This window comes from Pongo abelii, chromosome 7 (genome assembly GCF_028885655.2).
Source record: "Pongo abelii isolate AG06213 chromosome 7, NHGRI_mPonAbe1-v2.0_pri, whole genome shotgun sequence".
Lineage (NCBI taxonomy): Eukaryota > Metazoa > Chordata > Mammalia > Primates > Hominidae > Pongo > Pongo abelii.
Window position 1 is genome coordinate 140,127,407 of NC_071992.2, and position 18,207 is coordinate 140,145,613.

At 36.5% G+C, this 18,207-nt stretch overlaps 1 protein-coding gene across 1 annotated transcript in view; it reads left to right on the forward strand.

Moving 5' to 3' along the window:
- Window positions 1-17,410, forward strand: part of FAM91A1 (family with sequence similarity 91 member A1) — a 47,460-nt gene extending 30,050 nt beyond the window's left edge. Inside the window, exons 17-24 of the mRNA XM_024251272.3 lie at window positions 1,073-1,207; window positions 1,327-1,440; window positions 7,290-7,362; window positions 8,098-8,247; window positions 10,284-10,388; window positions 10,905-11,028; window positions 12,261-12,330; window positions 14,491-17,410. Coding sequence (XP_024107040.1) covers window positions 1,073-1,207; window positions 1,327-1,440; window positions 7,290-7,362; window positions 8,098-8,247; window positions 10,284-10,388; window positions 10,905-11,028; window positions 12,261-12,330; window positions 14,491-14,676 — 957 coding nt within the window. The 3' untranslated portion in view covers window positions 14,677-17,410. The remainder of the gene's footprint in view (window positions 1-1,072; window positions 1,208-1,326; window positions 1,441-7,289; window positions 7,363-8,097; window positions 8,248-10,283; window positions 10,389-10,904; window positions 11,029-12,260; window positions 12,331-14,490) is intronic.
- The last annotated feature ends 797 nt before the right edge of the window (window positions 17,411-18,207 follow it).

An 18,207-nucleotide genomic window follows, 5' to 3' on the forward strand; every position in this document is an offset into this window, starting at 1 on the left:
GATTAAAATTTATTCATGTACAGAATATTTTAAAGAGAATGTTTTAGGATGCTCCAGAAAGGAAGCTGGCGTCATTTTGAGGGATAAGATAAATTTAATTAGGAAAAATTAAATGTCTTTGAAGGGGGGCTGCGATTCTGAATAAGCTGAAAAGAAAAGATGGTGCTTGAAAGGTAGAACTCTGGTTAACTGTATAATTTATATGTGAAAATTCCTCCTGGACTTTTACTTAAAAAAAATATATATATCAGTTGCATTCATTTGTATACTTAACAAGGAAGTTGTGGCCTGTGCCATTTTCAGAGTGGGGATTATGTTGCTGTTCTTCAGTGCTGCATCTTACCTGGTTTCCTAGACAATGCAGGGTTTAATGATGTAGCAGAAAGGAAGGGATTCTTGTACACAGTTAATTTGCCTGTGTTCTAGCTGCCTCAGTGAGGATCCTGTCTTCACACCAATTTTGTCCTTAGTATTCAACAAGAGATTTGCATCTAACTAACCTTTTTAAAATAATTCTTTGTGCACAGCCCTCCAACCTCTCCTATTCTTTAACACAACCTCCAGACATGGTAGGAATCCATGCTACCGAATAAATGATAAAATGGATGGAAGGGTGGGTGATTCCTCTTGTGTAAATTGTATGTGATTGATGATAATAATAGTCAATACTTTAATATCGAGCTTATTATATTCCAAGAACTGTTTTAAGCTTTTTGAACAACCTTACAACATCCTCTTGAGGTAGATTCTTTATTGCTATTTTATAGATTGAGCAAAATGAGGCACAGACAGCTTAAGTAACCTTCCTGAGGTGATATGGCTGGATGGGTAAAACCAAGATTCCAAACTAGGCAGTCTTCTCCAGAGTGCATTCTCTTAATTGCAGTGACAAGACATAATTTCTTAATTCCAGTATAAAATTGAAACTATTTTAATGAAACATTTAAAATTATTTTCTTGAGGATAATTGCGGTTAACATTTATGTGAAGGGATTTGCTGTTTGTAAGACTGTTCTCGGTCACTTATGTAACACTTTATTTTAACTTTATCTTAACTGTTTTATGATTGTAGCATATTGGACCAGCTATCCCAGAAGTCAGCTCTGTGTGGTTTAAACTGTACATTTATCATATCACTGGACAAGGACCACCATCCCTTTTATTGTCCAAAGGTACAAGACTTCGGAAACTGCCAGATATATTTCAGGTATGTGTGTGAGGTTTGGATGGTTTGTGTGTGTGTGTGTGTGAGCAGTATGCTAGATAACTTCTGAATATTTTCCTTATTTCTGAATGCCATTTTACCTGTTAATTTCTTTTCAATAGAATTATGATCGATTGCTAATAACATCTTGGGGTCATGATCCTGGAGTAGTTCCTACCTCAAATGTGCTCACGATGTTGAATGATGCTTTAACACATTCTGCAGTTTTAATTCAGGTACATTTATCTTATTTGAAATAGTCAATTTTGACTTTTTATTATAAAGTTGATAATTTTTCTAGCTTTCTATATTGAGTTGCAATAAAATGTCAGTCATTTGAAATTTATAAAGTTGAAACGTAAAAAATCAGAGATGTGGATTTTAGTCCTGGCCGTCTGGCAGTGTGGGAGTGGTAGAAATAACATGAACTTTGAAGTTAGACCCAGGTTTGCCTGGCAGCCTCACCTGCTTGCTGCGTGACCACGATTTTTAAAAATTTTTTTTTAAATAATAGCTTTACAGTAGTTTCCCCATCTGTGGGAAATATGTTCCAAGACCCCCAGGGGATGCCTGAAACCACTAATAGTACCCAACCCTATATATAGCACGTGTTTTCATATATATATATATATATACACACACACACCTGTGATAAAGTTTCATTTATAAATTAGACATCTCTTACTAGAGATTAACAACAATTACTAATAAGAAAATAGCATACTGTAATACAAGTTATATGAATGTGATCTCTCTCAAAATATCTTGTTATACTATACTCACCTATTTTCAGACCTTGGTTGACCACAGATAATAACTAAAACCATGGAAAGCAAAACCTCACATAAAAGGGGACTACTGTATTGAGTATATAATTCACATCCTGTACAATTCACCAATTCACCAATTTAAATTGTGCAGTTAAGTGGGTTTTAGTGTGTTCACAGATATGTACAGCCATCACCACACTCAATTTTAAAACATTTCATTACCTTAAAAAGAAACCCTGTATCCTTTAGTGATCACTCTTCTGTTTTCTCCCCACTACTTGTCTCCTTCCCCCTCGTCTTAAGCAACACTAATCTACTTGTTGTCTCTATAGATTTGCCCAATCTGGGCATTTATGTGCATGGAATAATATATAATATGTGGTCTTTTGTGACTGGCTTCCTTCATTTAACATAATGTTTTCAAGGTTCATCGTGTTGTCATAGTATCAATACTTCATTCCTTTTTGAGGCCAAATAATGTTCCATTGTATGGATATGCCACATTTTGTTTATTCCTCCATCAGTTGATGGATATATGGGTTGTTTTCACCTTTTGGCCATTATGAAGAATGCTGTCATGAACATATGTGTGCAAGTTTTTCTGTGGACATATGTTTTTATTTCTCTTGGCTGTATATGTATAGGGATGGAATTACTGGGTCATATGGTAATTCCGTGTTTAAGCATTTAAGGAACTGCCAGACTTTCTTGCAAAGTGGCTGCGTCATTTTACATTCTCACGGGTACTTGATATTATGTGGCTTTTTGATGATAACCACCCTAGGGGGTGTGGAATGGTATCTCATTATAGTTTTGATTTACATTTTCCCAAAGACTAATAATGTTGAGCTTCTTTGCATGTGCTTATTGGGCTGTGTGACATTTTTGTGATAAACCTTGTACTTTATTTCCCACCTATAAAATGGAGATGGCAATATCTATTGTATAATAACAAATACTCATAATAATGGCTGCTAGTGGTAAGGTAGGCAGTTTATGCTCATAGAATTGAGAGAATGAAATGAAAATGTATGTGTCAAATGTGTAGCACGCTTTCTGGCACATAAGAGGTTCTCTGTAAAGATTTCGTCAGTTCATCTAACAATTGAATGTGCATATTTTGCGCTAATTAATATGAATATGCAAATAAGACAGGGCCCCCCATCTTCAAGGAATTTAAGGATGGTGGGAAAAGCTGCATAAGCACTCTGTTTCAGTTTATTGAATAGAATTACATATAGTGGAAGACTTAAAAAGAACTATCCAGTCCAGCCTTGGGGCAAGGAGAAGGGCTTAGGGGAGGTTCCTTAGTGAAAGTGAGACCCAGGCTGAATACAAAAGGATGATTTAAAAGAAGCGAGGTAGTAGGGGTCAGCATGATTAAATCTCTGGGCAAGAATTTTTTTTTTTTTTCTTTTTTCTTTGCTTCTATTTTTCTAGTGCCCAGCACAGTGCTTGGTTCATAGTAGTTGTCCAGTTAGTGTTTGTGGAGTAAATAAATAAGAATATGAAGTGACATAACGTGCCAGGGCCAATAAGCTGTTCGGTGTTTTTGAGGGGTGAGTTGGAGTGTGAGGGGGTCGCGGTCAGAGGCAAGTCTGGAGAAGTAGGTGGGCCCTGCAGTGCCGCCTGCCTTGAGTGTCCTGCCATGGAGCTGAGAAGTTGACCTGTAGATTGATGGTAGCAATTACAGGGGGGTAACAGGGATTAACATGGTCAAATGTGTTTCAGCAATCAACCTTGGGATGATATTTAGAATGGGAGGGAATGGGGAGACACCTGAAGCAAGAAGACCAATTAGGACTGTGTGTAGTAGTTGAGATAAGAGATAAAGATAGCCTGGATCAAGGACGTGGTAATAAGAATTGAAAGGAAAAATGGATTTAAGAGCTACTACAAATATACAATTAATAGAATTGATCAGATATCTGAGAGAGATGGGAAGAGGGAAGAAAGATTCTGGGGTATTTGGCTTGCGAAGGTAGAAGGGTGGTGATACCACTACTATAGGGAATGTAGGAGGAAGTGATATCACAGGAGGTGGTGATACCACTACTCTAGGGAACACAGAAGGAAGTGACATCACAGGAGGTGGTGATACCACTACTCTAGGATACACAGAAGGAAGTGACATCACAGGAGGTGGTGATACCACTACTCTAGGGAACACAGGAGGAAGTGACATCACAGGAGGTGGTGATACCACTACTCTAGGAAACACAGGAGGAAGTGACATCACAGGAGGTGGTGATACCACTACTCTAGGGAACACAGGAGGAAGTGATATCACGGGAGGTGGTGATACCACTACTCTAGGGAACACAGGAGGAAGTGATATCACGGGAGGTAGTGATACCACTACTCTAGGGAACACAGGAGGAAGTGACATCACGGGAGGTAGTGATACCACTACTCTAGGGAACACAGAAGGAAGTGACATCACGGGAGGTAGTGATACCACTACTCTAGGGAACACAGGAGGAAGTGATATCACGGGAGGTAGTGATACCACTACTCTAGGGAACACGGGAGGAAGTGATATCACGGGGGGTGGTGATACCACTACTCTAGGGAACACAGGAGGAAGAGCACATTTATGGGGCAGATGATGTGTTGTGTTCTGTGGTGCCTGTGGTAATTGGAAATATTCTGAAATTCAAATGAGAGGTTAGACAAGAGTGATTAAGTGTCAGCATCAGCTGGTAGATGGTAGTTGAAACCATGAGAGGATGAAATTAACCAGGGAAAATATGTAGTATGGGGTGGTCGTGGGAGATGGTATCATAGAATGGGCTAGACAGGGACTTAAGTCAGACTGCCTAAACTCAGATCTTGGTTCCATCATTTACTAGTAATCTTAGACAAGTTAAATACCTTTTTGAACTTTAGTGTCTTTCCCTATAAACTGGAGATAAAGTTCCCATCTTTTTAAGGTTTTTGAAAAGAATGACTTGAGCACTGTGTTTAGCACATAGGAAGATCTCAGAAAACGTTATTGTGTTGGTAGTGGCAGTAGAAGTAGAGTGAAGGAACAATGGGTGATTCCATGAGCTTCAGTTTTCCTTACGTTTAAAATGAAGGGCGGCTGGGTGCAGTGGTTCACACCTGTAATTCCAGCACTTTGGAAGGCTGAGGTGAATTGCTTGAGCCCAGAAGTTGGAGACCAACTTGGATAACATAGTGAAACCCTGTCTTAATTTATAGTAACAAATCTTTTTTGAATAAAGTAAAATGAGAGAGGTGGTTGGCAAGGTCTTTTCTGTAGGTGGTACTCTGTAGGTCAAGCTAAGTTAGGTTTTTTTTTTTTTTTTTTTTTTTGGGTGGGGGCTAGTGCAAAATATGGATAGAAAAACAAATCAGCAGACAGTACCTGTTTTTATTTATTTATTTTTTTGAGACACGGTCTCACTCTGTCACCCAGGCTGAAGTCCGTGGCATGATCACAGCTCACTGCAGCCTCAACTTCCCCCAGGGTTAAGAGATCCTCCTGCCTTAGCCTCTGGAGTAGCTGGGACTACAAGCTCACGCCACCATGCCTGGCTAATTTTTTGTAGAGACAGGGTTTCACCATGTTGCCCAGGCTGGTCTCGAACTTCTGGGCTCAAGTGATCTGCCTGCCTTGACCTCCAAAAGTGCTGGTTACAGGTCTGAGCCACCGCACCAGGCCAACAGTACTGTTTTTAGAGTGTTTGTTAAGGAGTTTTGCTTTTGCTAAAGAAAAATGTCTTTTTAATTAAATTTGATGGAAATAAATTTACCTTATTGGAATTTAAACGTGTTACAAGTTAAGATTTTTGGTTAAAACCATAATTTATTGCAGCCATCTGGTTTAGGGAATAAAAGAGAGCTCTCAGAAATATATTTAAATAGTTATATGAAACAACGAAAAGAGTATGCTTTCCTTTGAATATATCAGGGTTTCTTGAATTTGAATAATGTATGGGTCTCTCTTAAAGGGAAAAATTTGGAGATCCTCAGTATTAAATTTCTATTATAACAGTTCTAAATACATGTAGACATAAAGTTAAATTCTTCATGCTTCTTGTTATTAGACAACTACAAATTTAAATCAAATTTTGGAATTAAATATAAGCAAAGCTTTAAAACAAAACTCAAATGAACAATATTAATTGAATGTGATAGATGAAACTGAATTATCATTTGTGACATGAGAGTGAAGTGGGTAGACTCAGATTTTTTAAATTTAATTTTTGAACTAATATTACATTCACATGATTCAAAAATAAAACGTTATTAAAAGGTGTAGAGCCCGGGCGCGGTGGCTCACACCTGTAATCCCAGTACTTTGGGAGGCTGAGGCAGGTGGATCACCTGAGGTCAGGAGTTTGAGATCAGCCTGGCCAACATGGAGAAACCCAGTCTCTACTAAAAATACGAAAAAATAATTAGCCGGGTGTGGTGGCGGGCGCCTGTAATCTCAGCTACTCAGGAGGCTGAGGCAGGAGAATTGCTTGAACCTAGGAGGTGGAGGTTGCAGTGAGCCAAAATTGTGTCATTGCACTCCAGCCTGGGTAACAGAGCAAGACTCTGTCTTAAAAAAAAAAAAAAAAAGGTATAGAGAGAAAAGTATCACTCCCCTGCTAACCCTGTCTACCAAGTTTCCACTCCCCATCTCTCCTCCAAATCAGATAATTTCATCTGTTCATTTCTCCTGTATCCTTCCAGAGTGTCTTTATGCGTTGCAAGTACCTGCACACAGATGTGCCCCTTACCTTTTCCATTTAGCAATTGGAGATCTTTCCATTGCAGGTCATAGCTTTTTTTATTTATGCACCTCCATTGAAGATATGTCTCCTAATTTAGTTAACCAGTCCCCTGTTGGTGGACATTTTGGTTGTTTCCAATTATATGTAATTATAATATTGTAGCAAGTAATTCTGAATATACTTTACTTCAGGGCAGGTTTTTGAGTTTTGCATTCTTAGCCTGTGGTATGCTATGTGATTATGGGGATTCTTCCGCCACTTTTCTCTCTCAGAACTCTAGCTAACCTTTGTGTGAATAAACTTGGCCTCATTCACTCTTCACTTGGCTAACACCTGATTTACCTGTTAAATTAGCCTCCTTTTTTTGCATTGGCCTATACATTCAATTTGAGAAACATTGCCTTATAGATTATTATACACATAAGATTGTCACTGCTTGCTGTAGAAAAATAGAAAATTGTTGAAAGAATTTTGATGAGATAGTAATATGGAGTATACCATTATATGACACAATCTTATTTACTTTTGAATATCAGTGATTGGAAATGAAGGTTTCTTGTATACCTTTTAACTTTTGTTTATGTTTAGGGGCATGGTCTGCATGGGTTAGGAGAAACTGTCCATGTCCCATTTCCATTTGATGAAACAGAACTACAAGGAGGTACCCTTTGAATTGTATCTATTGACTTTGTTTTTTTTTTAATTATTACTCATGTCAACAGTTTGGTGGAAAACATGGCAGGAAGTGAATTCTTAAAATTTTTGAGTTCTAGGTTCTTTGCTACTAGAGTATTGGCAAAAGGTAGTTTTTTGTCATGTGCTTTGCCATCCACAAAGAACTGTTAGAATAAGACCCATTTAGGATTTTTGAAAGACTACTAGTCTGTCTTGGAATAAAGAGAATAAATAGATATTTGCCTAGATGGAAGACTTTTCTCTGTTTCTCCTTTTTTATCATTCATGGAACTGTCTAATACTTCATAAAGTCTAAGGAAAAAAATAATTGTTTACCTGGAGATGCAGATAGTGACAACAGGATCTTAAAATTTATAAAATCTCAAAAACTGCTTAGTAGATCCTTTGCCTTGGGGGATTATTGTGTGAATTATAAAAAAGAGATTTCTTTATATTTGAATATAGACCATTTTTCTCTTTTATAAGTTCACATATTTATGAGAACTTGAGTTAAGATATAAATAATTTAGGCATGTGATTTCAAGTACATTGTTAGCTTTAGTTTCAGTAAGAATAACTTTATATATTTCTTTATTGGAATCAATTATGATGTATTAAAGTATAAAAGTAGTTCTAAGAGTTGTTTAATAAAGTATGTTTAAGCTGTTGGCGTTGTGTTATTAGAAACTGTTCATTAATGTGATGTCCATTCTGTTTGTAGAGTTCACTCGTGTCAATATGGGTGTTCATAAAGCATTGCAGATACTAAGGAACAGAGTGGACTTACAGCATCTCTGTGGATATGTCACCATGTTGAATGCTTCCAGCCAACTTGCAAATAGAAAACTCAGTGATGCTTCTGATGAGAGAGGTTAGCCAATAGTTGGAGTCTTTGGATTAAGATAATTGGTTTTGAGTTTGACACAGTGTTAATATATGAAAAGCAGCAGACCTTTGTGGGGATGCTGAATTATTGAATACTCAATGTTCTTTCGCTGAAGCACAGGGGAATATTTTGGAACATCATTTGGACAAATGTCAGTTGTTCAAATGAAGAAAGTAGGATTGGGGTACAGAATGGTTTGGGACTTTTGGGCACTCTGCTGTCATATCTGTGTTTATTAGGCTTTATTAGGTTAGCTTTATAGGGTGATGGTTTCAAAACTCAAGTCTCTTTATACAAATGTTTCCAAAATTGACTTAATAGGTTTTCCCTTTCAACTTTTTCTGTCAAAAGGTACCATTGTCTTAATTATCTAGGTCTAAAATCTTAACCTTTGTCTCATTCTTTCCTTTTTCCACTATGTTCAGTTAGTTTCCAAGTTCTGTGAATTAGGCTTTAGATAAGTCTCTCGTGTCCATTTCTTTCCCTTTCTCTTCATTTTAAATTCTCTGTGACTGCTCTTCTTGTCTGGGTCTTGAACTTTAAACCTTAAACATGTGCTGTTGCAACCATTCCCTGCTTAGCCTTTCTGGCCTCTCCTTTCTATCTCCAATCTGTCCTACATATTAACAATAGCTAATTTTCCTTAGATATCACTTACTTTTTTTTTTTTTTAATTTGAAAATCCATTTTCAAGTCACCTTCTCATGCTTACTAGTTGTTTCTGCTCTGGCATAATATTGGCATATATGTGGTTTGGGTTGCCATGGTGCCAGTTCTTGTCCATTGACTCTGGGAGATCTTTCATTATCTCCCATTGATTGACAGTATTCCATGAACCTCTTAGTTTGAAATTCTGAGAAAATGTGATTGATTACTTGCCATCCAGTAGATTGGATTGGCTCCCGTTGAGATAGGTACTTACTCCTATCTCATTTGTCTTTGGCCAAATAGTTGACTGCCAAATATTGCAGGAGCATTTTCTAGAGAAGAGGTCTATGACTTAAGCAGTCATTTCAAAGCATGTCTACTACAGCTCTCCTTTTTTATGTCATTCATTCCACAAATATTTATGGAATACCTGCTTAGGTGCTGGAGCAATTTAATAAGACCAGGCCAGGCATGGCCAGGTACAGGCTCACGCCTGTAATTCTAGTCCTCTGGGAGGCTAAAGCAGGAGTATTGCTTGAGGCTAGCAGTTTGAGACCAGTCCGGGCAATAGAGCAAGACCCTGTCTCTACAAAAAAAAAAAAAGAAACAAAAAAGACAATGTTGTTCCAAGGATGAAAACCCTAGAGAGGAGACGAGTGAGTCAGTATACAGTGTGATGTTATTGACTATGATGGGGTCTGCGTAAAGCGCCAGCACAGCACAGAGAAGGCCTCTTAGAGAAGGTGAAGTTTGAGTTTTGAAAATTGAAGAGTTAGGTAGACAAAAGATAATGTGTTTTTGGAGGGTGGCAGCCTTTCAAGCAGAGGGGAATTAGAAAACAGTAGTTCATTATGGCCAAAAGAAAGGATTTGTTGGACAGTAGTAGAAGATGAGAGTAGAGAAGTAGATAAGGTCTAAGGGATCTTGGAGGATCTTCTGTGCTGAAAGATAATGAGTCAGAAAAGAACTTTGAAGAGTAATAACATAATCAGACTATATATTTCCACAGGGGTGCAAATGGCTTCAGTAACTTGGGTCCTCCTTTTTGAATTTTGGTTTCTTTAGGTCAGGGTTTCTCAACCTCAGCACTATGTGCAGTTTGAGCTGGATAATTCTTTTTTGTGGAGGATTGTCCTGTGTATGGTCAGATGTTTAGCATTCATAGATATGAATAGCATCCCTGTCTTCATTCATGTCCCTTGGGGATCAAAATTGCTCCCCTGTTTAAAACCACTTCTTTAAGCCAAGGATTATGCATTTTCTTTCTGTCATCATTACTATTGTCTGAAGTCTTTTCCATGTTAGGACTGATTTATTGGCAGCTTCTGCTAACTGCTAGAATCCTAATATTGTGTATGCCCTTTAATTATAAGGAGAACCTGATTTGGCTTCTGGCTCAGATGCAAATGGGAGTACAGAATCATTTGAAATGGTCATTGAGGAAGCAACTGTAGATTCAGCAACAAAGCAAACCTCTGGTATGGAGCTAAAACTTTTTCCAATTTTATTAGACTAATTTCTGAGGTTTAACTTTTATGTTAAGGCATTTGCATGCCATTTGTCTTATTATTCATAAGACTTAAATAAGAGTTTTCTAGGAAGCCTTTTTACGTACTTAGAAAAATAATTCAAGTATTATAAAATTATGACTTGAAAATAACTTATTAATAACCTTATTTCTGTGGTAAATGTTTTGATTCATTCTCTCATCTTACAGATGTCTTGCAATACTCTTTTTTGGGCAAATGACTACTTTGAACATTGGATGAAAGCTATGTACCTTCTCAGACACATGTTTATACCCCAAAAATGCCTATCCTGTTTAGAGATTAACTGGCCCCCTTCAATTTCTTCCTCCCCTGCCAAGCCCACTGGTGGATATCAGTGGGGCAGGAGGAATCTATGAACCTCAGGTTAAGAAACCCTTGTCAGATATAATATATATATAAGTAGATATATATGATAAAAAAATAAGTTTATGTATCCTTTCTTAGGTGCCACAACAGAAGCAGATTGGTTTCCTCTCGAGCTCTGCTTTGGAATTCCACTGTTCAGTTCTGAATTAAACCGGAAAGTTTGTAGGAAAATTGCTACACATGGCCTTTGCAGAAAAGAGAGGTGAGGGTTTATATTCACTGTCATATTTTCATATCGATTTTTAAGCTGTTAGCGAATAGTTACTATATCTTACTTTTATTCCACACGTGAGCACAGTAATTGTTCTGTATATATTTGTTGATTGAATAGAGATTGCTAGTTTAAGGGTTTTGCTGTATTTTTCAAAATTAAATTTGACTAGATCAGGAATTAGTCACAGGCAAACATTTTGGGCACATGTTTTGATTATATTTATTTAGTAATCTAGGTGAGGTGAGGGTGTGCCGAAATGGGCATGCTGATATGGAGTGTGAACCTAGGTTTTAAAAAATATATGTCTACAGAAAATTTCTCTGCATTTCTCTCACTCCTAACATACACACACTCATGTTATATTCTGTTAATAGTGATTGGTTTTTGTGGTGGAATTATGGTGACTTTGCAAAATTTTCTTCACTTTCTACATTTTCTAAAATGAATATGTATTACTCCTTAAAGATGACATGTAGGTTTTATCTTATATATCAGCTCTGATCCATTGTGAGTAGCTGCTAAGAGGCAACGTTGTAAAGGTTCTGAGACAAACTGGGTTAGCAGGAAAGAATATAATTGAATCTAATTGTCATGATAGGTGGCTTGGAGAGGTGAAATCCGCAAGTCAAGATCTTCTTATTTCAGAAAATGAAGTTGGACAATAATTCATTTAAATGGTGTAATGTAGCTTTTATCAGAAAATGAAGAGTACTCAGTTGACAATTTCAACATCTATTATCTAAAAACAAAATAATATACATGAGTAAAAAATGGAAATACTATAGAACTTCAAAGATTACCACTATAATTTTTACTGACTTACATATTTGAAAAATATTTAGGTAGGTTGGTGTGTGTTTAATCTGTTATCAGGTTGTCTTTTGCAATTACTTTGGTTGTTTAAAGGTTGTGTCATAATTGTCATTCCTCAGAGTGCCTAAATCTTCATGTGAAAAGTTTTCTTTCATTTAACATTTATGTTTACTAATAGTTGAATTTTTTTAAAACAATACCTTTGATTTTAGTGTATGACTGACTACTCCCTATTATTAAAACAAGCAAAAATTTCATTGATGAGAAACATTGAAGTTGTTTTTTAAGATGTTTTGTGATTGGCCAGGATATATAGATGCATTTAAATTGCTAAAATTAAACTCTTATGAGAAACTCCTTCTTGCCTTTATGTTTGTTTTAAACTGTTTCTCGCCTTTTTTTTCCAGCCTTCAAAACCTCTTACATTCCAGTAGAAAACTCTCTCTGCAAGTCCTTAACTTTGTTCACTCATTCCAGGTAACAAAAACCAAAAAGTGGAAATGGTACTTGTACAGAACTTGAAGTATGCGTAACACTTCTATGTTTGCTTTTGAGTCACCACAGCGGCAAGATAGGAAATAAACATTAATTTTATTGTACAAATGAAGACATTGAGATTCAAGAAGTTAATGGACTTGCACATTTCACTGGCCAGGTCTTCGGAGACCAAAGCTTGATCTCTTTGCTCTGTGCCAGTGCTTTATTCAACAGAAATGTGTTAAGTGTCTTTTATGGGCTGTGAGCCGTGCTAGGTGTCAGTTTTTGGTTATAGTGCACTTCCCAATAACTAAAGCAATTCTCCACTGCCGGGGTAGGCTGTCTGTTGTGGCAGTGAAGGCCAGTGCTCTGGACTTTTTGTCTTTCCCTCATCCCCAAGGAAAGAAAGAATATTCTAGACTTGATTTATAGGTAAACTTTTAAAATAGAGTATTTCTGTTCAGAATATCTAATTCAACGTTATGAAATCAATATTTTGGAGTTTTACTTCATTCATTCAGTTGGTAAATGCTTGACCCTGACCTATGCCAGATTCTTTGCTGAGTGCTGTGGAAACAGTGATGTGTAAGATACTAATGCAACTTAGAGAATGTTGTGGGAGACAATAATCAGATAAATATTAAGATATATAAGTTCTAAAAGATTTTAATAAGTACTTTGAAGGAGCCAACTATGATGAAATCTGCAGGTAGACCTAATTTCAATAGGTGCAGGATAATATGTAAGCTGAAGCCAAAAAGTTGGAAGAGAATATTCCGGCAGAGCTTAGGTCTCTACTTCCTGTGTCTGGGAAATGTCCAGTGAACAAAGAAACAAATGAAGCCCAGTGTGGCAGAAACCTCATGAAAGAGGGGTAGAAGCAAGAGGTGAGGTTGAAGAAGAGGGCCGGAGCATGGTGTGCAGGGCCTTCTGGCATGTGTTAGAGAACTAGTATTTTACGCTGAGTGCAAAGAGAAATGATTAAAGACTTTTAAATGGGAGAGATGTTATTTCTGATGGACTATTTTATAAAAATAGGCAAAAATGGAAATTTTATAAGGATGTAATAAATGGAAAAATTTCAAAATTCTGTCAATACTGGGCGGTCTGTTGTGGCAGTGAAGGCCTTGGCCATAGTGAATTCATAAACTAATTCGTGGTATATTTTGGAGATAGGTTGATAAAACTTGATGATGAATTAAATGTGAGGAAAAGATTAGGGCTGTGGAGGGAAGGGAGGGGACGGATCATGAATGATTCTTATGTTTCTTGATTAGCTGGATGTGTGAAATAGAGAAGACTGGGGAGGAAGAGGTGAGGGAAAATTTGAGAGTTCAATGATGGGCATGCTGAGTGTAGAGTGCATGGGGAAGCATCTGAAACGAAGTGTCAGATAGGTGGATGTTTGAGCCTGGAGTCCTGGGGAGAGGTCTGTGTGAAATATATGAATCTGAGAAGCGTGGAGTAGATGGATTATTCTGGTGCTTAGTGTTTTGTAAGGTTTTTTTGTTTGTTTGTTTTATTTTTTCCCCAAGATGGAGTCTGGCTGTGTCGCCCAGGCTGGAGTGCAGTGGCACGATCTCGGCTAACTGCAACCTTTGCCTCCTGGGTTCAAGCCATTCTCCTGCCTCAGCCTCTCGAGTAACTGGTATCACAGGCATGTGCCACCAGGCCCAGCTAATTTTTTTGTATTTTTAGTAGGAAGAGGTTTCACCATGTTGGCCAGGCTGGTCTTGAACTCCTGATCTCAAGTGATTCACCCGCCTCAGCCTCCCAAAGTGCTGGGATTACAGGCGCACAAGCCACTGCACCTGGCCTTTGTAAGTTTTTTTTTTTTTTAGAGATTTTTCTTCTGTTAGGTAATACTTTGGGGTTAGGTTAGGTCTTCTAAAAATGAACTTTTGCTTTTCTCACAGTCTCATAGCCTCTTATTTCTATTTAAAAGGACTTACTACAGTTTAACGTTGTTGGTCATTTTTGCACATATTAATACCTGTCATTGATTGCTTTGGGCTCACAGTGTAGATCTTTGCATCTCCTGTACTGCTTTGCAATCCATAAACACTTCTCAGGTAATCAAGGTCTCTCTTTCTCATTAGTTATATTAAGTGGATTTGGTAAAGTATTGAATATCATTTCTCTTGTTTCTTGATCTTTTAGGAAGGTGCTTCAACATTGGATATTCACACAGAGCCCAGTTTTTCAAGTTTGCTTTCACAGTCATCGTATGCTGACATGGGTGTTCCACTTCCTGCAAAAAACTTAATATTTAAAGATGGTGTCTTATCAGAATGGAGTGGACGGTCACCTTCCTCACTTCTTATTGCTAATCTCCATTTGCAATAATTTGGTTACACCATTTGTTGCTCACACTTTCTGCCTTTTTTCTTTCTTAACGTTAGCTTTATAGTGTCAGCCACTAAAAAGCATCCTGCTGCTTCAGTGCAATTCTTGCTTAACTAATATTAAAAGTTTGGAGAACATATTCATGTTTTCTGAAGTTTTGCTCATTATTGCACATCTTATTGCAACAAAGTGCTTTTTAGCAGCCAGCACTGTATTTTTTACCTTGAGACAATCTGCATTTCTTTTATAAAACTAAGTATATACTTTATAGGCTTTATGATGACTGTTATGTTTATAAGCAGTCACTATGAAAATCGCAATGGTAATTTTATATGTTAGTTTATCAAACATAAATCTTGTTTAATTTTATATTTTGTTACCTATACTTTGGGGGATCAAGGGAAGAGATGGAACTCTTCCTCTGAAAAGGCTTCTTGGTACTTAAAGTAGTAAAACTATAAAACAATAAACATCCAGTATTGAGAGATGATATGATAGGGCATTATGAATTCCTATGGGTGTCTGTAAATTATGTATGTCAGTTGGACATTGTAGAAGGTATGTAAATCAGCATAGTTGTGTATAACTTAACCTTGATTTATAAGGTCTTAACTCAAGATTATGACTATTCACTGACATCTCATGAGAAGCTTTAGAAAACTTTCTATTTTTAAACACCATTTATATGTGGACTTCTGTTGTCACTGACTTTGGGCTTTATATTTTCATAGAGTCTTTATGGAAAAAAATAGAATTTATTTTCCACTCATAGCTATAGCTGCTGCACATTTTCACCCTGATTTATTTTTTTGTTTCTTAGCTTTGATGTTTTCAAACCAAGGATTGTGATTTTAGGTTAGAATTACATATTAGAAGCATTAAGACTATGTCTTTGGATCAGAATGCTTTAGTGATAAACCTGCTTTTGAAGACATACTCTTAAGCAATCTGGATCTTAAATTTATGTGAATACTTTTTTAGAAAATGATAAAGAGAAATGGAATTATTTCAAAGTGTTTTTTGAGTCATTGATTCTTTTAGCATCTCAAATGTTAATTAGAATAATTGGACTCACTTTTTAGACTTTTCAAGTTACCTTCCTTGGGAAGTTTGTGCAGTGTTATAGTTTAGTTTAGCTCTTCTTATAGGGTAATGGTTTGCTAGTTTAAAACTGTAACCAAACGAACTGGTCAGACAACATATATCTAAAACACTTAAAATGTTAGGAAGTTTGGGAATGTTATAACCTAAACGTTTTTGCTGATAACTTTTTGTTATTTATAGATATTTGTGTATTTAACATACATACTTCAGGAAATATATGCCTTTCCTAAAAGTTAACCATGCATTCAATACCATGGCCTATCTATAGAATTGAATATTTTGGACCATGTTATCTGTGGCACTGTCAGTGCTGTGTTTGAGGTAAATGCAGTAACGGTTAGTTTTCTACTTTGTCTTATAGAAGGTAGAAACCATGTGTGTGTTATGTTTGTCTATAAAAGAAAAAATACTAATATTAAATAATTTCTTACAACTCTGAGTCACTCACTTATTTTTCCAATAATTGATATTGTACATTCCTAGTGCCATTAGGTATGTATGTATGTAACTTTTACAGTTTTTCAGCTGAAAGTTGTTTAAGTATTTTTTTTTTTTTGATCAGGGCTCTTTAATCTCATTTTAATTTCCTGTGTTTGAACTATAGTTATTTTATTTATTCCTATATTAACCATCTAAACCAACTGCAGTGACATGTACACTAATAAAGAATTGAACATTTGTAGTTGTTGGCAGTGAACCCAAGTTGTTGGTGAATTTAAAGCTTAAAATATGGGATGATTTGCTGCTATATTTCCTTTGAGAGATAAAGGAGGAAGAAATAGAACCTCATAGTGTTCATGAATTTTAGGGAAAGTACTGAAAAACCATGGGGTCCACTCTGGTTTCTCATGTTGAATGAGGCAGGGGTAATCATCTGATTCCGAGCTGAAGACCTCTGGTACTCTTAAGGAGGGAGAGTGCATTTTTAGAGCTTTTAGCAAAATGTGAAAAGCTGATGTTTGCGCCTTGCTTTGTGAATTTGGCTTTGTTTTACTTATACATTAACTCATGTAATCTCTTAAATCTTACAAGTATTGATCCATTTCAACAAGAAGGTAAATTTAAAATGCAGACTTTGTTATTTGCCAAAGAAGATTCATGAAAAATTTATGTCCAATTATTTTGCAAATAGTTAATTTCATTTGGCTTTTTACTACGTTCCTTCCTTTCTTTCCCCGCTTCCTTAATGTAATTTAAACCCTGGCAAACATTCTTTAGAAACCAAGAGGAAAAAAAGAACAAATATCAAAAAAGACATAGAATTTAATATTGGTACAATTTCACCTCTAAAATGGACTTGAAGAAATGCAACTTTATATTGTTAAAAAATATCATCTGATTTCCTTTCTTTTTTAAATTATGTAATCAGATGATTTTATATTTTTTGGGGGGGAGTGGAATATTGGTTTCTTGATGTTTTCAGTTTTCTCTGCCGTTCATGTTTCTTTTTTGTGTTCAGTGTTTCAAATACAATTTGTATTTAAGGATTTTAAAATACCAAACTGTAACTGAGTACAGTGGATCGTTTTCTGTTAGGATGTTAATATTATACAATGAAATCTATAAAGTGTTGTCAATTTGATTATTGACACATATAACATGTTTACAAATAAACTGTGGTATTGATCAAGTTACTATGAAAATGTGTTTAATTTTCTGAAAGTTCTGTCTTAATTTTAAATACAACCATGGTTTGGTGCTGTGGCTTTCCTGTACTTAAAAAAAAAAAAACCCACGAAAAACTTAATTATTTTGTAGTAATTTCAGATTTACAGAAACTGGCAAAGATAGTCAGATGTTCCTGTACCCTTCACTGAGCTTCCCCTAATGTGGACACCTTCCATAAACTATGGCAGGTCTGTGAAAACTCAGAAGTTAACACTGGTACTAGTATTTTCTAAACTGCATACTTGATTAGGCTTTTACCAGTTTTCCCACTAATGTCTTTTTGTTGTCAAGATTCAGTCCAGGATACCACATCGCATGTATTTAGTCATCAGTGTCTCATTAGTCTCCTCCAATATATAAGTTTCTCGGTCTTTCATGACCTTGACACTAGAAAGAGTACCGGTCAGTTATTTTGTAAGACATCCTTCAATGTGGGTTTGTCTGATGTTTCCTCATGATTAGACTGAGGCTACGTTTTATCAGAAAGGGTACTACAAAGGTGATGTGCCCTTCCCACCAGTACGACGTATCATAGGGTACATGTTGTCGATATGTATCACTGGTGATGTTTCTTTATTGGGTAAGATGGTGTTTACTAGGTTTTTCCACTGTAAGGTACTCCCATTTCTATTGCTGGGCCTGTGTATTCTGGCTATGGAGAATACCTGGAGAGGCAGCACCATATGCTGGTCACTGATTCAAAGCATATACTGTAAGATAGCTCTAAGAACCGCAGATATACACATGTGTGAGACTCCC